Genomic DNA, 24,761 nt, shown 5'->3' with positions numbered 1-24,761 from the left:
TTTCTTTTGTAAACCACATTTGAGGTTTCATGTTTATTTACAAAACAAAGAGACTATGACTATGAGTCTTGTATATGCCTAAGATTATTCATTACTGTGACACCGACCGTTTGGATTAAGAGGACTAATACTTATTATTATATGGCTTGTGTTTGTAACCGATATAACGCGCGCTCTGATTGGCTAATTGTGACTGAATTGTATGGTATTATTCTCCCGTAATGCCCAGGGGCCGATTACGGGCTTGCACAAACAAAGCAAAAGGTAATTAAAAAGCCATATAATAAACTACTTACTAACCTCACTTGCTTGGGACTGTACTGGGGAATATTGGCCCTCGGTCGTTTCAGTACGGACCTCGCTGCGCTCGGTCCGTACTGTCACGACCTCGGGCCAATATTCCCCAGTACGGCCCTAGCGCTCGGTTAGTAAGAAGTTAGTATGCACCAATCAATCTATGCATTGATCGTAATCTCCGAACAAGTTTGCATTGAAAGTTTTACGACTAAAAGAGGAAATATTTCTACAGTTTAAACTTTCAATGCATGCTAAATAAGAGATCAAACATCACTATTATTTCCTAGTTATTAACCTTCTTGAAGTTCCTCTAAGAAATTGCCCAAAGAGATCGCTCAAATCCTGAAGTTCTTTTCCTAGTCTTTTACATTCTAGAAATCTGCCTAAGAAATCGCCCTATTTTGCCTTACACCTCTGTGTCAATATCTTAGAAAATCCGCGTTTCTGATAAACTTCCTATTCGTTTGATTCTGGAACCTTTTTCAAGCAATTTCTTGAATAGAAAAGTTCGAGTCTTAAAACCTTTATGTATATTAATTAGGACATCAAGTAATTTCTACTTTCTTAATTTGTTAGCTTCTAGGAATTTGCCCCAGTAGTCGGCCATTTTTTTTTTTATTTTGCGTTGGCCTTCTTTAAAAATCTCAGGAAATCTACATTTTAGATTCTTCAGAAAAACTTGCCATTTCCTTGTCCATGGGCTCTCTACACCTTATTCCAAAATGGCAGCTGATTATGCGCATACAAATTGGCCCTTGTTGCCTCGTTCAAGAAAAAAATATTCATTTAAATTTTAGGCTTAAGAACGAGGCATCAAGGGCAAATTTGAATAAAAGCAAAAGAATATTTAAATGGCGGCCATTTTGGAATAAGGTGTCTTTCGCACCGTTTTTTCACAGAAAGACTAATGAGAAGACCTGGCAACTTTGTTTTAAATTTTTGCTTTTTTGAGAAAAAAAGGATGATCATAACATGTGACAGCATTGATATTTAGCCTTTCCAGTATGCATGAAAAACGGTTCTTCCTGGAAACTCTGTCTTGGACTGACTTAAATGGAAAGCTCACCATATTCCTTTACCGCTTATGATGAGGTTAAATGCTTGAATGCTTACAATAACTCATTTAATTGAAGTAAGGAAATTGACATATTGACGCATTACAGTCCAAGAAGTATTTATCTCAAGTTTTGGACGCCGTTTCTGAAAAAAAAGTAAGAAAGAAAAGAAAAAAGTTACCGGGTTAAATGACGATTAGGAATTTCATTCTGATTGATAAATGATTATTAAAGTGCTACTAAGACCCAATTCTTCTTTTGCTTTAAATTTCAAAACTATGTTAACTAAATACTAAGTGACCCCAGTTTTAAGTTCTGATTTTAAAGAGACACCCGTTTATTTTAACTGGAATTTTCTCATTTATTGATCCGCCATTGCTAACTTTAAAATCTTCAGAGAGCTGGGTCGAGGACAAAATGACGTCAAACACTCACTCCTTTAAGAACGCAATGCGTGTGTATGCTGCTGAATTAATATGCAGCACGGGAGTTTCGGGCTTTCACATTTTCAAACTCATGTCTTGCATATATAATAAAATGAATTTTAAGCTAGTGAGTAAATGACGTCATTTTCCCTAGATCCAACCCTCCAAGGTCCAATCGGTCAGTTTGGAACTTGAGAAATGGCGGACCGTGAAATCCAAAACTTGACACTCAAAATAAACAACCTTTGGATAAAACTCAAAGCTCAAAATTTTGCTAGTCAGGTGGTAAGCGAACACACTTTCAAAATCTGAAGAAAAAAAAGGAAATATTTTTTTGATCATAGTAGCACTTAAGACAATTTGTTTTCATCCGTGAAAGCGCTTTTACATAGATAAGCTTAGGAAGAGAGCAACAATTCATATTCAACTAAGTATAAATGTGACATGATGTAGTCTATAAGTCCTCAATAGGGAGCTTAAGCACGCGCTTGAACAGTTTTCCCCTTTACCTCGTCTTCAAACAACCACATTTACATTCCTAAGTATCTTTAGAGATTATTAGCATAAAAATCTGGGAGACATCAATGTCCTGACACGCGAAATGTTCTCTTACGGTTGCCGTCTGCGCCTCAAAAACGCGCGTGCTTAAGCTCCCTATCTAACTTTACTTTACGGCGGTAACCAGCCGGTGAATGGAATTAATATTTATTTTAGTCCTTAGCCAAAGCAGTTTGTAAATGAACTACATTGACGACCGATTTAAACCCTTTCTCTATGAGGAACTTACCTACCCTGGGTGCCAGAGGTTTTTTTGCGCTGTTTTCTGTGTCGGTCATGTCTCTATTGTGACCCGCTCATCTGCCACGCGCAAGAAAAAACCTCTGATACCCACCTTACCTTTTTCTCTCGACAACTTTCCGACACGAAACCTGTACATCATATTTCTTTTCAGTAATTAAAATCATATTCGAACAGCGCTTACCATTCTTTTCGAGTTGTTGTAGCCCAAATTCAAACGAGACATCATCGCCAATTAGAACAAATGGCGCCCAGTATTTAATGGCGGAATACTCCTTTGTCTCCCGAAGAGATTTCATGGCATGGTGAAGAGCTAAACTTGTACTTTTCCTATCTGCCAAGTGTTGATAAAAACTCTTCATGAACAAGAAGGTCGCCTCATCATCAATTGCCCAGAGTGACACCAAAACAGACCGGGCACCAGCACACAGGAAAGCCCTGGCTATTCCCACCACACCCTCAGATTTTACTTCTCCTTGACCACTATGACAGCAACTCAGCACAACCAGCTTTGCCTGAAGACGAACTGCATGAACATCGTTCATTGTTAACATGTAATCTTCCTCTTTGGGAATCTGGGATGCACGGTTGGGATTTGGGGCCAAAACAATTTCTCCAAATTCATCATCTCCATGAGCCGCAATGTGGATTAAAGCAACTGACTTCATTCTTTTCAGGACCTCAGCTTTCGTTGCATTTTCGCCAATGAGAGGCGCAGTGTGCAGAAGTTTTCCAATCATCTGCACCTCTTTTTTCGCGCATGGCAACTGTTTAAAAATGGGTCCACCGGTGCCCCAAGTGATTTCCTTCAAGCACGGATCACCTACAAGTAGCGCTTCACTCTTACTATTGAAATCGTCAAGTGCAATAGAGATCACTTTTAAGGCAGTTAGCGAGGGAAAAGTACGGATCCTGACAGAGTCACTCAATGCAGAATAAGGAGCCAAGCAAAATGGTCCATCCGGAACAAAGATCAAGTCATCACCCTGGAGCAAGTCTGCAATGGGACTGATTAAGAAATCATACAAGGACTGCAAGGGGTTGTCAGACACGCTGAAAGACTGAAAAGATTCCTCAACAACTTCTCCACTGCAAGAGAACCGACTACGATGTTTGTGTACCGAGCGATTCTCGCATTGGACAACAGCCCCCGCGCCAATCTGTTTCAAAGTAGTCTTTATCAGTGAGTCAGCACTTCCATTTTCGATTTCCTTCTCCCTATAGTTTATTCCGCTTGCTCTTCTCAGAAGCCAAAAACTGATAGTGTTCCCTGCAAGTGCTATGAAAACTGTTTGTAAAGGCAAATATTTCATAAGAGTGGAGATAGTTTCCGTCCTCGCAATTGCCGAGGTAGGTTCTTCATCAACGCGAAATCGCACCTTCAAAATGTCTGTCAAAGCCTGTGCACGTCCTTGTTCAGCAGCAAACAAAGCCTCATCAACCTCTCTATTCTTTAAAGGTGCTGTCCACAGAGCTGTGTACGCCACTTGTTTTGTATCACGAAAGCTTATTTTCCATGCATCTTCGGCCTGAAGAAGACGCCTTGTTTCATCAAAATGTTTTATGCTTAGGCGATAAAAATTAAGTGCTTTGCACAACGAGCCTAAAAATTCATGAAAAAGACCAAGCCAATAGCAAGCAATTCCCTGCCCTATTGGATCCTCCGTTTCCTTGGAAATAGTAAGATGTTGTTCGTTAAAGAGAAGAGCATTTTCAAGCTCACCCATTCTGCCATAAGCGTTGCCGAGATTACCATAAGCCTGTCCCTCCCCGGCCCTATCCCCTACTTCTTTTGCAATGCTAAGATGTTGTTCATGATACTCTATGGCTAGCTTAAAATTGCCCAGTCTACAATAAGCGACGCCGAGACTACCATTGGCCATTCCCTCCCCGGCCCTATCCCCTACTTCTTTTGCAATGCTAAGATGTTGTTCGTGATACCCTATGGCTCGCTTAAAATTGCCCAGACTGTGATAAGCGGCGCCGAGATTGGCATTGGCCCTTCCCTCCCCGGCGCTATCCCCTACTTCTTTTGCGATGCCAAGATCTTGTTCGTGATACTCTATGGCTCGCTTAAAATTGCCCAGATCGTGATAAGAGTTGCCGAGATTACCATTGGCCATTCCCTCCCCGGCCCTATCCCCTACTTCTTTTGCAATGCCAAGAGCTTGTTCGTGATACTCTATGGCTCGCTTAAAATTTCCCAGACCGTGATAAGAGTTGCCGAGATTACCATTGGCCGTTCCCTCCCCTGCCCTATCCCCTACTTCTTTTGCAATGCTAAGATGTTGTTCATGATACTCTATGGCTAGCTTAAAATTGCCCAGACTACAATAAGCGACGCCGAGATTACCATTGGCCATTCCCTCCCCGGCCCTATCCCGTACTTCTTTTGCAATGCTAAGATGTTGTTCGTGATACCCTATGGCTCGCTTAAAATTGCCCAGACTATGATAAGTGGCGCCGAGATTGGCTTTGGCCCTTCCCTCCATGGCCCTATCCCCTACTTCTTTTGCGATGCCAAGAGCTTGTTCGTGATACTCTATGGATCGCTTAAAATTGCCCAGACCGTGATAAGCGTTGCCGAGATTGGCATTGGCCCTTCCCTCCCCGGCCCCATCCCCTACTTCTTTTGCAATGCTAAGATGTTGTTCATGATACTCTATGGCTAGCTTAAAATTGCCCAGACTACAATAAGCGACGCCGAGATTACCATTGGCCATTCCCTCCCCGGCCCTATCCCCTACTTCTTTTGCAATGCCAAGAGCTTGTTCGTGATACTCTATGGCTCGCTTAAAATTGCACAGCCTGTGATAAGTGTAGCCGAGATTACCATTGGCCCTTCCCTCCCCGGCCCTATCCCCTACTTCTTTTGCAATGCTAAAATGTTCTTCATGATACTCTATGGCTCGCTTAAAATTCCCCAGACTGTGATAAGAGTTGCCAAGATTACCATTGGCCAGTCCCTCCCCGGCCCTATCCCCTACTTCTTTTGCAATGCTAAGATGTTGTTCATGATACTCTATGGCTCGCTTAAAATTCCCCAGACTGTGATAAGAGTTGCCGAGATTACCATTGGCCCCTCCCTCTTCGGCCCTATCCCCTACTTCTTTTGCAATGCTAAGATGTTGTTCGTGATACCCTATGGCTCGCTTAAAATTGCCCAGTTTGCGGTAAGCGTTGCCGAGATTACCATTGGCCCTTCCCTCCCCGGTCCTATCCCCTACTTCTTTTGCAATGCTAAGATCTTGTTCGTGATACTCTATGGCTAGCTTAAAATTGCCCAGACTGTGATAAGCGGCGCCGAGATTACCATTGGCCACTCCCTCCCCGGCCCTATCCCCTACTTCTTTTGCAATGCTAAGATGTTGTTCGTAATACCCTATGGCTCGCTTAAAATTGCCCAGACTGTCATAAGCGGCGCCGAGATTACCATTGGCCGCTCCCTCCCCGGCCCTATCCCCTACTTCTTTTGCAATGCTAAGATGTTGTTCATGATAATCTATGGCTCGCTTAAAATTGCCCAGACTGTCATAAGAGTTGCCGAGATTACCATTGGCCATTCCCTCCATGGCCCTATCCCCTACTTCTTTTGCAATGCTAAGATGTTGTTCATGATACTCTATGGCTCGCTTAAAATTCCCCAGACTGTGATAAAAGTTGCCGAGATTACCATTGGCCCCTCCTTCCCCGGCCCTATCACCTACTTCTTTTGCAATGCTAAGATGTTGTTCGTGATACCCTATGGCTCGCTTAAAATTGCCCAGCCTGCGATAAGCGTTGCCGAGATTACCATTGGCCCTTCCCTCCCCGGTCCTATCCCCTAGTTCTTTTGCAATGCTAAGATGTTGTTCGTGATACTCTATGGCTCGCTTAAAATTGCCCACACTGAGATAAGCGTTGCCGAGATTACCATTGGCCATTCCCTCCCTGGCCCTATCCCCTACTTCTTTTGCAATGCTAAGATCTTGTTCGTGATACTCTATGGCTCGCTTAAAATTGCCCACACGGAGATAAGCGTTGTCGAGATTACCATTGGCCGTTCCCTCCCCGGCCCTATCCCCTACTTCTTTTGCAATGCTAAGATCTTGTTTATAATACTCTATGGCTCGCTTCAAATATCCCAGACTGTGACAAGCAAGGCCGAGATTGCCACAGGCTTTTCCTTCTCCAGCACTGAAACCTATTTCCTTAAAAATCCTTAATGCTTTTGTGTAATCCCTCTTGGCCTGTTCAAAATAAGCCAAGCCATAATAATAATTGCCTAAATTCAAATATGCAATACCCTCCCCTTTTCTGTTTCCCTCTTTTCTGGCAACGCTAAGCTGTTGTATATGCTGCTCGAAAACGTTCATCTTGTTGTCTGCCATTCTTGATTACAAGAACTCTTAAGAACAAGGAAGGTCGTCTTTCAAAGTGAGGGCGCTCCTTGAAAAATACAAAAGAAAGCATGAGAAGTTCAATGCACTGACCACAAATGCTGCAGGTACGTAGCCAAACCAACACAAAAGAGACCGCATGTCATTATGGGTCTAACAAAGACAATAGACCTAATCGGCTAATTCAGTGTTGTACGCAATTCAAATCACCCGGGATTAAGATTCTTTGTGCATTGTATTTGCATGATAATGTAGCCTTCATATTTAAATGATATGAAAATACCTGGAACAAAACGTTTTGTTCTCAAAGGGTTTGAATTGGGTACAACATTGAGTTCGCTGATTACGTCTTTTTTTTGCTGTTGACGTCAAACTCTTTACTTCTTTTGCTGAGGCCTTCGTTTGATTTAAACTGAATTTTTAAAGCCAGAATTGACCACACATAATAGGCGTATTTAAATGGCAAAAATTTGTCCCATATTAGTCAAAGTAATATTGTTGTCTTTTGTCATGAGATTTTCCTCATCAAATCAAATTGCTCGTGTGATACCACTGTTTAAAGCTGGCGGCCAATCACTTTTTATGACATACAGACTGGTCTAAATTTCCCCTGGAATCTCAAAGTTGCTCTAGAAAGTAATTATCTATAACCGTCCGGTAAGTAGCTTAAATAAATTGCGTCACATTTAGCACATTATACATTACACTAAGTTTATGTTTTCTCTACATTGCGTATAATCTCTTTACCACTGATTGACCTGCACAAGAGGTTATCTTGCGCTTGATGGCAGTGAACATCTCATAGGTGTGTGTTTATTTATATTCTAAATGCCCGGCCAAACGATAAATGTTGGACGACCCAACATGTTGGACAGTGCAACATGTTGAAATTAGGGGGTGGCCAAACGATACCAAACATCCATTCAACATGTTTGAACAAACATGAGACGCATTGGGTTGTGGGTAAGGATATTTCCCAGCGTACACCACGTTGTAACATCCACATATGTTTGCAACATGGCGGAAAAGAAAGGGAGATTTAAGCGATGTTTATCAGTGTTATTCGTGCTCGACGAGCTTGAAGAAACCGAGGATAGAGCAAGTAAACGAGGTAAAACAAGAGAATGGATTCGAAGACGACAAGAGAATGGTTATTTCACCAATATTGTTCGAGAACTAGCCGCCGAAGACACGCCAGCTTATCACCAGATGATAAGAATGAAATTCGAGGACTTCACGGTGATATTGCGAGAAATAGAAGCGGATATTACCCCTCGTCAAGTCCCAAAAGGAGGGCATAAGGTAATAAGTGCAGCCGAGCGATTGATATTGACATTTTCAAACTACACTGACACGAGCAAACGGTGTCTATGGTAACGACTGAATTTGCAGTCCTAATGCGCGTGCGCGCATGTAACACGTTGTTGAGACTGGCCAAACGAACAAAATTTCACGCATCCAACATGAAAACAAAAGAAATGTTGGATCAAATGTTTGATACTGCATCAAACATGTTCCAACATCATCCAACATGTTGAGTGGTCATCAAACACGGTGGCCAAACGATAAAATGTTGGTTCACCCAACATGTTGGGTCGTCCAACATTTATCGTTTGGCCGGGCCTTAAGGCCTTTGTTATGGTAGATAAAAAAAATTCTGTTTCATAAATGTGAACACTAAGGGGTCCATTACGTTGCCGTAATTTGTTTGGTTTAACGGTCATTAATATATGCACCCGCGCTCCGGGAGGATCCATTCTGGTTCCCCCATTTTTCTTATTCTATGTTCATGACTTCAGTGATGTATTCAAACTACCAGACCTGATTTTACTGATATGACGATGCTTGTCTCTTAGGTCTAGTTATTTGGTAACCAAGTTGAAGGCAAAGAAACTTGCAGAAAAATAATTCTTTATTCTATTTAAGCCTCGAGAGAAAAGACATCATCTTTTAACGCAAATCTGCCAAAATGATTAAAGAATGGAACAGATCGTAGAATGGCCTTTCTTAGGGTTGTGCTTGACTAACATCTTTCTTGGAAACCCTGAATTCCTCAATTGGCCTACAAAATCTCTGAAGCTATAGCATTTAATTTCAGATACAGTTTTTTACTAAATGTTGTTTCAGAACTCTGTACTGATGTTTAATAGTCATTACTGTATTATCGTGAATGTACAAATCCAATCTTCGTAGTCTTGTCTCTTTGCAAAGTGTACCGTCAAAAATCAATCACTCAGACCCAATATTCAAAGAATTAGAACTATCAAATTTTCGAATATTAGATTACAAGAACTGGGTAAATTTATTTATACTTATGAACATTCTCCTCCACCGTCTAGGTTTTATTCATAATTTTCTATTGAAAACCACGCATACGACTTTTTCACTAGATTTGAAGAATGATTTTCGCGTTCAACTCTGTAGCACTATTCTTCGCAACTTCAGTTAACTTCTAAGTACTAGAATGCTTGTGGCAGAAAAAAAGCGGTTTAAACTGATGTATACGTCTCTTTTTTGCAATGGAAACACGAAATAAACAAAACTAAAGGCTTAGAATACCCTTCAGATTTATCAAATTGTATGGCACCCACTTTGAAATAGGGAGACGAGTAAGGCTTCGAGAACGCTATCTAAAAACATCATTTACCATAATTGTAATAATTTCCTGAGTTTTCCAAGTCGTTTGGCGTGAAAAGTGCACATAAATATTCCAGAACTAAATTTGTCATGAACGCGTTGCTGGTGTTTGGGGAGAAAATTGAAAATTCATCGTCGGGTGCTCTCGTCCTCCACAAGACCTCAAATTTGATTATTTCACGAGGTTGTCAAGAGGAGAACGGCAAAGAAATGTATCAAAATGTAAAACGCACGTGCAGCACGTGCAAAACTATTGTTTGTACTCATTGAAACAATTGTTATGTTGCGTTCTAGAAGCCGTTGTCGTCGTCGTCATTTCTTAGTCCACGCTTCTCCGGATATTTTTGAATCCGCAACTTTTTCTTTCCGGATTCAACAACGACAACTTTATTTCGCATTTGAGTGGTTTACAGTGATTGAAAATACCAAAACTAAACAAAGAAATGATCGAAGAAACGAAAAATAGAAGCCAAAAATATTCCCATCCAAACGTTGCGTATTCAAATCGAATTTGCCCGTACACGCATCCGAAGCGTATCCGGATTCACGCTAGTACTCAGGACTCCTCAAGGAAACGGAAGTAACAAAGCAGGATGCGCCTTAAAGAAATAATATTGCCCTCGGCAGCCATCTTGAGAATTGATTTCACGACAAGGAACTGAGCTCGATCTTGTTACGCTATCCGGATAAAAAAGTTTCCGGACTTAGCGTCCACAAGGTTCTGGATTCATAGCAGATTCAAAAATGTCCACTCTGGAGGGTGTATTCAAAATGTTCGGCGTACATTCAGGAACTATTGGACTGTCACATCATAGAAGAAGTCGATGGCCCGGAACATGGGTCACCCCAATAGTAATCATTCCAAAGGCAGATGGTGACATTCATTTGGTCCATACCCAATATCAACTGTAGATGAGTTGCTGCACAACATGAATGGTAAAAATGTTTTTAGCAAGCTAGTGGAAATACCACCAGCTGAAACCTAAGCAGTCCAGGGTCACGCTAGATCACCATCCTCGTAACACTTCTGCAAGAGAAGAGAAGTTGAGGAAACACCTGCAGTGGATGAAGAGTTGAAAGCTCTGAGAAAGGCAATCAAAACTGGTCGATTAGAGGAATTCTAGGCTTGCAGCCGTTATTATGAGTATGTGGTCATAACATCAACCACCAGTGAGAAAGTAACTGACAATGTAGAAGATAATTTTAGCCACTATGGTCTTCCCTTAACATTGAACTCTGCAAGCAAAATGGAATTGTGCTTCTCGAGAATTGAACAAAGGCAAATGGGGAAGTTGAAATGCAAAATGGCTCCCTATGTGCCCCCAGTGGTAAAGAAATTGCTTTAGTTATGATCCTTATGCAAAGGCATAATTGTGTAGTTTTCAGTTACGGTAATTACTACCACATAAAAGTGCCCATAACGTAAAAAGTTTAGGGTCACGCTAGATCACCATCCTCGTAACACACAAAGGCCATACACATAAAAGTTTTAAATGTTTGGCGTCAGTTCAGCAAGTGAGCTCCGCCAACATGGGATATCTATTGCTCAACATGAGATATTTACACGTCTCTGCGCAAGACCATGGACACCTAAAACAGCATATCTTGCCTTCCAATGTTAACAAATGCTTGTTTAGTGTGGACAGGTTTACATTGTTTATGGGTATCATCATCCTATCTGAGAAAGGAATCGGCCCGACAGAAGAAAGAGGTAGACCTCTGCAAGAAACAAGGGAGCCTACAAGAGTCAGCAAATTAAGAAGCTTTCTATGGCTGGCTAATTACAGCAGCACATTCATTCCCTGTTTCGCTCCCATCACGGGGCCGTTCCAAACCCTGCGCCCGCATCGAACGTTGGGTGATTAACCTACAACCCCTTAATTTGACTGACTGGCCCTCTTTCCTGTTTGTTAAATCACAACAAAGCTGCAAACCATCATCATCGAGCAGAAGAGTATTCGAATTGCAGCCATCAAGGCCACACCTAAGGCCCCCACTACAATAGCCTCCCACACAGACGTTCTCAGGGCGTCGTTACGCGTTACTCCCCCATGAATATCCGATGAAACGAAAAACCACTTCCGTTCAATGGCCACTATTTAAAGAAACCCAATCAGCATTGCCTAATTGTGTTCTGCATAGCCAATCACATGCTGCGAAAGAACGCCATGCAAAACACGACTTTACCCAAAACTGGAAAACGGTCCCTGATTGGTCCGTAATCCACGAACGGAAGTGGTTTTTCGTTTTAGCAGATGTTAGTGGGGGAGGATCGCATGATGAAGCCCAAAAAACGTCTGCGTGGGAGTCTATCAATACAAGAGAAGTTGAGGAAACACCTGCAGTGGATGAAGTGTTGAAAGCTCTGAGAAAGGCAATCAAAACCGGTCGATTAGAGGAATTCTAGGCTTACGCACCAGCTGTAGGTGAACTGTGTGTAATTGGGCAACTAGTGCAAAGATGTACCCGCAAAGTACTACCAAGCAAGCTCAGACCTGAAGCAATTGCCTTTGTCCACGAGGGACGCTTGGTCATTGTCAGAACAAATCAAAATCTGAGAAGTAAAGTATGGTGGACTAGTATGGATAAGGCAGCGGAAAAATTTTGCAAATCCTGCTGAAAGTAGCAACTGGTTCCTCGCCCAAATCCGCCAAAGGCATTGATTGCAACACCGGACACTCCATTATGGTCATTGTTGACTACTTATAGCCGTTATTATGAGTATGTGGTCATAACATCAACCACCAGTGAGAAAAAAATTGGCAATGTAGAAGATAGTTTTAGCCACCATGGTCTTCCCTTAATATTGAACTCTGCAAGCAAAATGGAATTGTGCTTCTCGAGAACAAAGGCAAATAGGGAAGTTGAAATGCAAAATGGCTCCCTATGTGCCCCCAGTGGTAAAGAAATTGCTTTAGTTATGATCCTTATGCAAAGGCATCATTGTGTAGTTTTCAATTACGGTAATTACTACCACATTAAGGTGCCCATAACGTAAAAAGTTTTATTTTCCTATTTGAAAGCCCATATTAAGAATTTTTCTATTTTAACGATAGGCGAATTTTCTACGATTTTTTCAATCCTACTTTTATTTGGTACACCTCTTACGCTGGTCAGGACTTCACGGACTTGCTGTGACGTAGATTCAGGAATACTTGTTGGCATGGGTCCTATGTTTTCTTACTAATCAACGCCAAGGTATCGCTCAGCGATCGTTTTTGGTATTTTTCAATAAACAAAAAAATCTATCATGCCTATGTTTATCATCGAGGAAAGTGCCTCTGAATCCGGATGTGAATAAACTGGCGATTTCAAAAAAGAAAAAGAATTTGAGGCGACTAGTTGCGGTTTCGACGAGTCAGCCACTGCTAGCACTGAAACCCAGAACTACATGGAGCCCAACGTGGAAGAACCATTAGCAGAGGAGGAATGGCTACAAAATGGCAGAAAAGAACAAGAGGATAAGGAAGGTCTTGCGAGGGAATTAAATATAGGTTATATGTCTGTTCCTGTAAGGGAATTTCGTCAGTCTTTTTCGTTTTGCTGTCAAAACAATACCAGAAGTCATCGTCGTTGAAGTGAATCTAGCAAAGTGACGAAGTTTTACCGGGCTCCCAGTTCTTTCTTTTCGCCAAGACAAAATCTACGGCCATTTTTCCCTCTTTTTTGAGCTATTGCGTTTTCCGAGTAAAGGAAAGTATTTCCATATATACTTATACTTTCAATTTCAGGATCAGCTGTGTTGTAACGTCGAGCCGTAGCGCATCTTTCAGCTATTTTTTCACATCAACTTTCAAATCCTCATGTTCTCTAATATCTACGTCATAAGTTGAGAGATGACTTGAGCGAGTGGCGTGCCAAAATGGCGGGCAATTTCACGTTTTCTTCGCATTGAAGAATTCTTTCGCAAAAGTTAATTTTTTGATATGGACTTTCACGTAAGAAGAAAACAATTTTCACGTTTTGGGCACTTTAAGGAATCAATTTCACGAAAAAATATTTTAGGTTAGTCTGTAAAATGAGGAAGAGAAATCCATAAAGCGAACTCACAACCTCAAGATAGGGTTAATAAATAAAACAAACTCTGTGTGATATTAAAACTTGAAATTCAAAAACAGCCAACAAACTTAATCAAGTAGTAGGGATAAAAAATATTTGGTTGCATCAGTCTGCCCATGCATGGATTTAGTATACTGTCTTTTCTTCTTCTTTTCTTAAATCGGGACGAGGGGATCGAGTAGAGGTCTAGCACTGGACTAGAAACCCTCTTGCTCAGTTGCGCTCTATCCCTGAATAATCTCAGCCATTTTTATGAGCCTGATGGTGTCGCAGTCAGATTTTCCTTACGTTCGGATTGTTTGGGTTTGCCTCGTGCAACCAGTGTTTCATTTTGCATCATGCGATTTCTTTAGTTTTTTCGAACTACCCCTTTCCATGATTACGAAAATAACACAAACAGCGGTGATAAACATTGTATTCCAACGCATTTTTATAAAACTTGACGTTTTCGTATGCTAGTTAACACACATTTTCAAAAGTGACCGTTACAATTTTTAAAAACTATATATATATATATATATATCGTGAACAATAGGGGTCTGGAACCTAGACTGAGAAAAATGATCTGCAGCAGTACGTGTCTAGACATAATGAAAAGTAATAGCTAAAACAGCAATAACTTAACACTACTAATATTGACATTAAGGGAAGGCTTTAGCTCTTGAATGAACAAAGTCTCTTTAATTTTACAGTGAAATGCGTTGGAATACAATGTTTATCAACGCTGTTTGTGTTATTTTCTTAATCAAGCTACGATGGCCTAAGGACAAGAGTTTATACCCCTTTCCATATTTTTTTACGAACGAAGATTATAGTGCAAAGTTTCATATTCATTATTCCTATTTTTTACCTCTTCTCTGCCTCCACGGCAGTTTCTTAAGAACAAAAAGACTCTCATTTTACAGACTAAACTAACTTTTGGTTATGACTCTCCCACAATTCACCATCCACACACACAGTATTCCTCCCAGTTGCCCACTTTACTAGAGATGGTTGCAATTAGTGGAGAGGAACCCCTTCCTGAAAGGACATTCTTGCTAAAGCACAAATACTGATGTCACAAAGGTTGCTAGTCTCCTGTTGATTTTAACTTCAAAAACTCACCAATAATTAATGAGCCTAACAGCCAATCAAGACACCCATAAAACGTCACGTGCATGAGCTTTAAACCCGATAAAACACTTTTCATTAGAATTAGAATATTATTATGGCCCGGCTTGTTATACTTTTTGTATGCTAATACCTTAAAGTCCATGTATAAGCCGCACCTCAAATTAGAAGCTTGAATTCCGCAAAAAAAAAATAAGACAACAAACTTTGAAGTTTCAATCAAGTTCTACTAGTAAACAAACAAGGGCAGACAATTATGGTTTCAAAACACTGACACGGTGGTTGTTATACCTTTCATATCCATTAAGTCTTTAGATGGTGAAATTTCACTTGTCATGCCTTTATCTTGTACGTTTATTATAAAAAAAAATAAATAAAGATGCTCTCTCCACGCGATTTCTTTCTCAATATCAGTTTTTAAATCACTTTGACACGCTCTTGAATACGCACAAGTGCTTAGTAGCCAAGCTTTGAAATGTGGAGAGGAGTCTGGGCATCACAATTAAACGGTTGGCCATTTGGCTTGCGAGTACTCGCGAATATCTTGTTATTTTCTCGCACGTGGTGGAAAGATATCCATGACAGTGACCGAAAGCAGGCGTCAAACAGCTTTGTGGAGGAATGGAGATTTCCTGTATATAGGTTGGTGTTCAGTTGTTCCAGTAAAGTGAAATTAATCACTTGAAAGAACTTTTGGAGAACAAGAAGCGTAAATGAACGCAATGAGCGGCTCCTTCAGGAGCCACCATTCATGAAAAAAGGCAATGATCAGCAACAACATGCTTTCAGGTTTGTTATATATTTATTCACTTTAACCTCTCAGGTGTTTCCGTAGATAAGCCGCACCCTCGATTTTTTATTTGAATTTTGAGGGAAAAGGTGCCGCTTTTACATGGACTTTTACCGAATCTTCCTCTCACAATTTGAACCTTTGTTTTCTTGAGTCTAAAAACACTCTGGTATGCCTCGTGTTTTTAAATCCGATAAAACACAGCTGCTCGTTTTTTAAACTGTACTTCATTAAGTAGCACAGATCATACCATGACTGGCAAAAGCCACGCCGAATTGTTGTTCAACGAGATGATGAGAGGGTAGATGCCGGAAGTGCATGCCGATTGTCACTTATACACCTAGAAACTCAGGACGGAAATTCAGATGTAAAACCAGAGACCAAAGAACAGGCAGATAAGGTATTCAAGTAGGTGATCAAGTACTGGTGAGACAAGAGAAGAAGAATGCGTTTTCCACACCATTCCAAGATATCATCAAGACCACCAACAGTGTTGTTGTGGATGAAGATCCTAGCTGGTCTCAATAGTTAAGAAATACCTCCCATGTAAAAAACCTTTGTGGCAGATAATTTTACCCTCACTCTAGAAGCATCACCAGTAGGAGTGGAGAAGACTACAGCACATGCCACAACACCAAGTCAAGCTATGGTTGAACTAACCACAGCAACACCATTAAGTGTAGTTCTGACCAGGAATGGACCATTTAGCACAAGCAAGTGCGGAGAATAGAGACGAAGCAGTATCTATTCCGGGGGGCGGAGGGGGGTGCACTCCCTAGAATGGCCTATAAGGGGAGGCGCCGCCAAAAAGGGGTACCTTTTTCACGCTTAAGGTATATGAAAGGGTCGGGATTTCACGAGTCGAAGTATATTAAAGGGTAGGGAAATCTGTCCTTTGGGTATTTACAAGGGTCCCAAAAATTGTATGTAAAGGAGGAAGGGGACGGACCTCGGGGCGGAGCCTCCCTGTACTAACTTTTTTTTAGTACCTCCTCCCCGGAGGTTTCTATCCGCAGTAGGTCAGAATTGATCCAAACTTTCCACAAAAAAGCTTTTTTTTTCTTTTTTGGCTTTATTCAAAGGGAAATTTCGCTTTCCGGCGAAAAAAATTAGCTTAGCAACGTTTAGCGCAATCATTTACCATATTAGGTCAAACAAAGGTATATGAGCTGATAACCGAGATTGAGTGAACCAATCAGAACACGCGAAATGCATTATCCGAAGTTGAAAATTTAATAACCACTGATATTCCTGTTTTGTGGCGTTCACGCTGACCACCGCGTCGTAGATCTTAAAGTTCCTAATAAGGCAACCACGACAAGTCACCATTCATTCAATCAAGATGGCGGCGCCCGGGAAATTTGAACACAAAAACAAACGTTTTTGAAATGCATTTATTTAGATACAAACGATTCCATTGCAAAACATTCGGACAATTTTTATTGCAAACATTATGTTCTGGGGTTTAAAGTTATTTTTTCTTGCTTTAGTGATTAAAGAAAAGTAACACATGGAACAAGAAGAACAAAAATAATTAATTGCACAGTTCAACACGGAACGAGATCAAGTGATTGTCACTCAAATCGCTAATTGCTCCATTGTTCCAATCATCTGATGGATTATTCCTATCAGGTTCAGGTCGCTGTGGGAATTCTGGGAAAACTTATAAGGATCTAACCTTGCTTAGCTTTAAAGGGGATATGTTACGAATTTTATAATTAGCCAAATTTAGCGACTGCGAACTGGAAACCAAATCAGGGGAAACGTAAAAATAATTACTTAAAACATTGAAGGAAGGTTTGAATAAAACATCAAATACAATTTTAATGGAAGCGGGGCAAGGGAGAAACTGAAGAAGATTAAAATGGATTGAAATTTGCGTTTTTGAAAACTGTTCAGCCAAACAGATTTCCAAAGGTTATTCGATTGTTGTTTGAAACTTAAACAAGAAGACGCACGGTAGAGTGTTTTCACTCACGTGTCAGTAACCTTGTTTTTCCACCGAAACAAAAGAAAACGTTTGCATGATAATAGAACTCAATTCCCGGAGGATTAGTTGGGGATACCAACATGACCGCATTGACGTCACGTGAAAACACTCTATAAAAGGGGTCGATGCACGCTCTGCTTTTGTTCGAATTCATTCAAGCAAAACTGATTAATTAGCCTAAAAGATATTTCTATCGCGAGAAAAAGGGACTGGGGATTTTAAAAAAACGACAGATAACATTTCATGACCTATTACAGACACATTGCCATAATGGCAAACCCTTGATCTTGAATCTAACCGGGTAAGAAAACTTTCCTTTCGCCAGAACTGCCTGGCCAGACCAGTCAGTTTGCAAAGAAAATGCAACAATAGACCTCTTTACAGTTGTGTGCTTAGTTACGTGGCCTTTGAATGAAAGTGAGGCTGGTGTTGACCTTGTTATGATACAGACCTCCCTTCTTTTCTCATGTTAATGATGTTAGTGTCGTGCTAATTAGTGATAATTTACATAAGAGAAGCAGTGCGCTTTCTATCAAAACAAGGTCAACTCCAGCCTCACTTTCGTTCATAGGCCAGGTAACTAAGCACACAACTGTAAAATGGACTATTTGAAGGAACACTTGCATAATAATCCCTCTCATTCTTCTGGAGGAGTGTCTTATCATCCTCGAAGAAGGCGTTGTAGAGTTAGTCCTTCGAAATGCCTGGTCTCTAGCCAGGCAGTTCTGTCAAAAGAAAAGCTTCCTTTCGGAAAGCGTTCGATTCCAGACTCGGCATCAGTTGTTGGTTGCGTTTGTTAGTTCTCTTCTCTGCACCGAAAAGTTTTTCTCAGGGTACTCCGGTTTTCCCCTCTCCTCAAAAACCAACATTTGACTTGATTTGCGTTGATTATTAGTTTCAGTTTACAGTGTCTCCAATTAGTGCTCCAGCGCGAGAACGACTAAACACTTAAAGGGAAAATTAAGGCAAAAAATAAGCATTTTTTATTTACACTTTAGATCATGCACAATTATGTCTTCAACTTTTTTTCTGGCATATGCGTCGTTTTTCCACCAAAAAAAATGTTTTTCTTCCGATTTTGGGCCATCAGCATTGCGGCTCTGAATGGAGGAGTCAGCGGTCATTTTTGCAGCTTATGAAGTATGATATGGGGAAGACATGCGAGAGCGCCCCATATAGAAGCAGTTTTTAGACTGATGTTTGTCGTGATTATTAAGTCCGCGATGTAGATGTAGATGAACAACGAGGAATTTATCCACAACAACACTTGTGTTTACCTTGTTTCTTGTGATTACGAAATCTCTGTTCCACATATCATACGTCACAGCAGGCTGCTGATTTAGTTTTTGAGCCCGCACTGAAAAGATCCAAAAAGAGGAGAAAGCCCAACTTCCAACGTAATTTTCTCGCAAAGAAGAAAGAAAAGAAAAAACAAAACAAAAAAAAAACAGGAAACGAGACGAAATATCTATACAGATTTAAGTTTACTTATGTTAGGATTTCCAAAAAAGAAACAAAAAAATGGAAAATTTTTCAGTTCTCCCTTAAAGTTCCTTCCTTTACGATGGCCCAGAAGGCTCAAACACCTCTACTTCACCTTACCATAAAAGACTTAGCTTATTTTCTCGATGTACAAGCAAAGAATAGAAGGCAGGATAGTTCTATCGCACAACAAACAAATAATTAACTATATATTATACACAGTAAGCTAGTATATTCAAATACCTTGCAATACTCTTGTTGGAACAGGGTGAACATCAACAAAGAATCCAGCTAAAAATAAATTAATGGATAAGCAATATCGGTAGATTCTTTGCGTGCGTACTTCAGTCACAAATGAATGACGGTGACCGTTTTACAAAATAAACATAAAAACAATACCGTCATACTTCCTTGCTTTAATATAAAGGAGGTATGGAGAAAACAACAGGAAACAAGAGAAAAGGGATCAGAACTGGTTCATTACGCATAAAATTCCTTGCTCATATTATTGAACTGCCACTTTGACCAAAAAATCAGGTCTTTAGTTTTTCTTTGGCGAACAAAACTATATTAACCAAACACTAAGTGACCAACGTTTTAAGGCCTTGATTTAAAAGAAACACCTGTTTGTTTTAACTGGAATTTTCTTATTCAATGGTCCGCCATTCCTAACTTTAAAATCTTGAGGGAGCTGATTCTTAGTTACTTTCAGGGATTTTAAATGACATTAAAAGAAAAAAAAACAAGACATATGTAATCGGAGCTGGTTTGCATCGCATGAGTCATATATTCATGAGATAAGAAGCGACTTACCAGTGTTGGTCCAAACGGATCCTTTTCAAAAGCAAAAGTTTCGTGGAGGTGAAGCAATGGCTTCGTGAGTCTGAAATTTCAATTTTACGTGGTTATTCCATTATCAAGTCGCTCGGTAAAACATCCTGTGGGAAAAGTGTTAACTTTCTGAACATAAATTTATCTGAGTAGAATTGCAGCATAAAACTGAAAAGTTCTTAAGAGAAGTAACAAATGGAACAGGAAGAACAAAAAGTCATTTCAACCTTTATCAAACCGGAAATCAATGAATCAGTTCAACACGGAAAGAGATCAAGTATTGTTATCCAAATAGTTAATAGTTCCGTTGCTCCGAACTACTGATGGCTTATTCCTATGCGGTTCAGGTCGTTATGGGAACGAAAAAATATAAGGGTGTAACCTCGCTTACCTTCAAAGGGGAATGTGTTACGAAATTTATAATTAGCCAAATTTAGCAACTGGGAACTGGCAACCAAATCATGGGAAACGTAAAAATAACCGGCTACTTAAAACAGTGAAGGAAAGTTTGAATAAAACATCAAATACAAATTTAAAGGAGGCAGGACAAAGGCAAAACTGAAGAAGATTAAAATGGATTGGAATGTGGGTTTTTTGAAACTGTTTCACCCAACAGCGTATCTTCTTTGTTTGTAACTTAAATTCCGTACGTGTTACTCATCATTTGCTTCGTAACACCCTCCATTTTGAATCTGAGTCGATAAGAAAACTAAAACATTCTTAAATTCCGTACGCTCGTCAGACATCATTTCGTTACTTTCTCGATGTACAAGGAGAGAATAGAGGGTAGCATAAATCGATCAAACAACCAAAAAATAATTATTTATTACACCCTTGCACCAAGCTATTGTTACTAATTACCTTTCAATGTTCCTCTTTGCAACCAGTTGAGCAGGAATAATGAACACCACCGCAAATAAGTTAAGGAATAAGCGGTGGATTTTTTGAGTGCGTCCGTCAGTCACAAATGAATGGGTTATATCGAAAACGAAGCTCTTGAAAACGAGGAACTAAGCAGGAAACACCCAAAAGATCGAAAACGAAGGACCCTAAGTCGAAAACGAAGGGCTCAAAACAAGAAAACGAAGCACTCACAACTCGAAAACGAAGCATCCTATTTTCCATTGGAAGATCGCTTTGACCAGAGTAATCCAAAGTTTTAGGTTTCACAACAGGTGCCTTCAAAATTAACGCCATATTTAACACCCACCGAGCAAAACCGTAGCGCATCTTACAACTCTACCTTCAGAACATGAAGCGGGACTCTAATTGGCTTGTTCTAAAATAATGAACGGTGAATGGGACGGGGATTAAGGAACGGGAAATTACTAAAATAGGCAATCTCTAAAAGGGAGGATTACTAAAGGATTTGTCACAAACACAAATCACTGTTGAGAGATTAAGAGACTCATTCTACCGACCAGCAAGTGTTGTTAGAAAACGATTGACGATACATGTTTGTTTGTTTGTTTGTTTGTTTTTTATCTTCCTAAGACCTTTGTTAGCGTGTATCACAAGATTCTGATTCATAAACATGAATACTGTGGGGTCCAACAGGTCGCAATTCGTTCAGTTTTTCCTTTTAATTTGCCTTGACATTTGTATTGCCTAGTATCTTTTCACACTTAGAGAAGCTTGGTTAAAAAACCTATAAGAAACTATTGTTTTAGATGTGGGACCAGGAAATTATGAATGGCTTCATATTTTTGTCCAGGATTCTTGGTTAACTTCAGGGCTTTTAAACTACGTTAAAGGAGAAAAAAAACATGTAATCATATGTAATCGGAACCGCCATCAGCCGCCATGAGTCATATATTCATAAGATAACAGTAAGGGCGAGAAGGAGCCGTCTTGGTCGAAACGGATGTTTTTCAAAAGCAAAAGTTTCGAGTGAGGTCAAGCAATGGCTTAGTGACTGACATTTTAATTTTAGGAGGTTATTCCAGTATCAAGTCTCTCGGTGAAACATTATCTTGTAGGAAAAGTGTTAAATTTCTTAACACAAATCTTAGTAGATCTGGAGCGGAAAACGGCAAAATTCAACAGCCCGAGACTTAACAAATGGAACGGGAATATAGAACAAGAAGTCATTTCATAGTCGATCAAACTGACAGTGTGCAAGTTAATGACGCTAGTCAGCACGGAAAGAGATCAAGTGATTGTTACCCAAATAGTGAATTGTTCCATTGCTCCGAACTACTGATGTTTTATTCCTATGACGTTCAGGTCGTTAAGGAAACGAAAATACATAAGGCTCTGCCCATGCTTAGCTTTAAAGGGACTGTGTTACGAATTTTATAATTAGCCAAATTTAGCGACTGCGAACTGGATACCAAATAGAGCGAAATATAAAAATACATTGTGTCTACTTAAAACATTGAAGGAAGCTTTAAATAAAACATCATAAATTACAAACTGATCAGAAGAAGACTAAAGTGGATTGGAATCATTGGGTTTTTTAAAACTGTTCAACCCAACAGCTTTGCTCCACAGACATTTTTTGTCAGGAATTCTTACTCAATTTTAATTCATCATTTGCTTCCCTCCCTCCAATTGGAATCTCAGGCGATAAGAAAACTAAAACTTTCTCCATTTAGAGAAACTCAAGATACATCATTTCCTTACTTTCTCGACGTACAAGGAAAGAATAGAGGGTAGTTTAGATGGATCAAATAACAAAGAAATAATTATTTATTACACCCTTGCTCCAAGCTAATATTACTAATTACCTTGCAATGTTCCTCTTTACAACCAGTTGAGCAGGAATAATGAACACCACTGCAAATACGTTTAGGAATAAGCGGTGAATTTTTTGCGTGCTTGCGTCAGTCACAACTGAATGGGCAGTATTGAAAACGAGGAACTAAGTAGGAAACACCCAAAAGATCGAAAACGAAGGACCCTAAGTCGAAAACGAAGCACCGAGGGTCGAAAACGAAGAACTCACAACTCGAAAACGAAGCACCCTATTTTCCATTGGTAGATCGCTTTTGTATGTCCTTTTAACTTTTCCCATGATCCTACAGAAATAGGAAATTATCACCCCCTCTCCTTGCTAAGTGTACCCAACAAGATTTTAGAATCATGTGTAGCGCGCATAATTGTGAAACATGTTTTCTCGGACAACGAAGCGCTCGTCACGGACAACCACTGCGCCTACCAAAAAGAGAGATTGACAGAGCTATTACTTACTCATCATTACACCTGACTGAAACTTCGCGACGAGCAATTGATAACAAATTAGTTGTGGGAACCGTATTCATAGACTTTCAGAAGGCGTTCGATTGCGTTTCACACCCAAACCTTCTTCTCAAGCTAGAGCCCAACTTCGGAATTACGGGAGACTTACTGGCATGGCTAATTAAGAGATTATCTTTCTGAACGTGAACACTGTACTGTAATTAATGGTGTACCCTCAGAGAATTCCAAAGTGGCACGGCATACCACAGGGCTCCGTACTGGGGCTCATACTCTTCGCCTTATACACAAACGATCTACCGAAAGCTAAGTGGGACTCTTTATTCGACATTTACAGGGTCAAAATAACAACCTTAATTTATAAAATTTATAATCACACAACTTCAACCTGCTTGGAACATTTTTTCCAAAGAAAAGAGTTTAAGTGTGACTTCGTCATCAACATCGTGTTAGCGTACAACGTTTTGAAACTTATTATATGGAAAACTCTATATCATAGAGAGGATCCATTGTTTGGAATCTTGGAGCACCATCCGCTGTCAGCGCCAGAGATTATGCTAAGAGGGCAAAAAGTCTCCCGCCCTCAGAAACTTGAACTTTAGTGAAGAGTCATCGCAAACTGAATTGGTTCCCAAATTCAAAGTGATTTCGTTTTTTATTGATTTTATTTATATCATTTTTGTACTTATTTAATTTTTTATTAATCTTTTAACATTTTTTACACGGCCCCATAAGCTATATTAGCTTTAAAACCCACCGTGTTTAAATAAAACAGGTTGTTTTTGTTGTCGTTACTAGCTACAGTAACTCTTGCTTCAACCTTTCAGTGGTGTGGTTTCTTATTAACCCTTTTAATGCTACAACGCCTCCGCTAAAGGCAGCTTATCGTGACACGAGCCGACGCGGGTTGGCGGGTTACACCACTTTCAAGTGTTTACATGAAAAAACGCGACCGGTACCCCGGCTGGGCGGGCTAGCCGGTCTGGAAGACCGCCCAGCAACCTGCCCCAGCGGGCTACCTCACCTATCGTGTAAACGTGACCCTCAAAAATTCAAGTTTATGTAGACACGTGGGTTACTCCACCTCCATGTAAACATGCCTTCAAAGGTCAGCGTTCTAACAAAAAAAATGACTACAAGATAAGAGGGATATTTTTTCTGATGGTCGCTCGGGGATACTCCGAAAAAGATCCGAGTGTTCCTTTGTAGAAGTCGAACGCACGACCTTCCTTCCGGTGACTAGTTCGGATGCTATATCACAGAGCTATAGGAGACTCATGGGAACGAGGGAATGGCACCAGTTTCAGCTGGCAAATGTCCTGTTATACAGCTAGGAATGAAATTGTAGAAATGGTGAATTCTTTTATTCGGTCTTTTCTAACATATGTTTCTTTTCGCGTCACATGGTCGCATTTTTTATTTTCTTTACCGATTGGGCCTTTTTTACTACCTGTAAATAATAGAATTCATGGGCAGTACTGAACGTGACTGCCTTTCTTCCCTATTTCTTGTAATCTCTTCCGATTTGAGGGGTGTAGTCCTCTTAATATCTGAGTTCCCCGGCGGAGGAACTGTTGATTACGGCCCCCCATTTTCTCTCGTTTAAAGTCCCCACAAAGGGGCATAAACGGAACTGATACAGCACCGCCTAAAACAAGGTTAGCAAGATATTTGTCACATCTCCAGATCTGCGAATTGCAAGCAACATAA

General features: G+C 40.2%; 1 protein-coding gene across 3 annotated transcripts; it reads right to left on the bottom strand.

Annotated features, from left to right (window-relative positions):
• Positions 1 to 22,766, bottom strand: LOC138024423 (tetratricopeptide repeat protein 28-like). Of its 3 annotated transcripts, none has more exons than XM_068871625.1 (6): positions 22,583 to 22,766; positions 19,836 to 19,905; positions 19,266 to 19,313; positions 18,818 to 18,897; positions 2,760 to 7,003; positions 1 to 1,497 (listed from the first exon to the last, which is right to left on the bottom strand). In XM_068871625.1, exons 5-6 carry the CDS (start codon positions 6,943 to 6,945, stop codon positions 1,478 to 1,480), a joined length of 4,206 nt encoding a protein of 1,401 aa, XP_068727726.1. In that variant the 5' UTR covers positions 6,946 to 7,003; positions 18,818 to 18,897; positions 19,266 to 19,313; positions 19,836 to 19,905; positions 22,583 to 22,766; the 3' UTR covers positions 1 to 1,477. The 3 variants fall into 3 exon arrangements, with proteins under 3 accessions (XP_068727726.1, XP_068727725.1, XP_068727727.1); XM_068871624.1 differs by lacking the exon at positions 22,583 to 22,766 and adding an exon at positions 20,715 to 20,814; XM_068871626.1 differs by lacking the exons at positions 18,818 to 18,897; positions 22,583 to 22,766 and adding an exon at positions 20,715 to 20,814.
• Positions 22,767 to 24,761: the final 1,995 nt, after the last annotated feature.

The sequence above is a fragment of the Montipora capricornis genome, chromosome 11 (assembly GCF_036669925.1).
Source record: "Montipora capricornis isolate CH-2021 chromosome 11, ASM3666992v2, whole genome shotgun sequence".
In the NCBI taxonomy this organism is placed as follows: Eukaryota; Metazoa; Cnidaria; class Anthozoa; order Scleractinia; family Acroporidae; genus Montipora; species Montipora capricornis.
The sequence above is the reverse complement of the archived record's forward strand: the minus strand, read 5'-3'. Positions and strand labels throughout refer to the sequence as shown.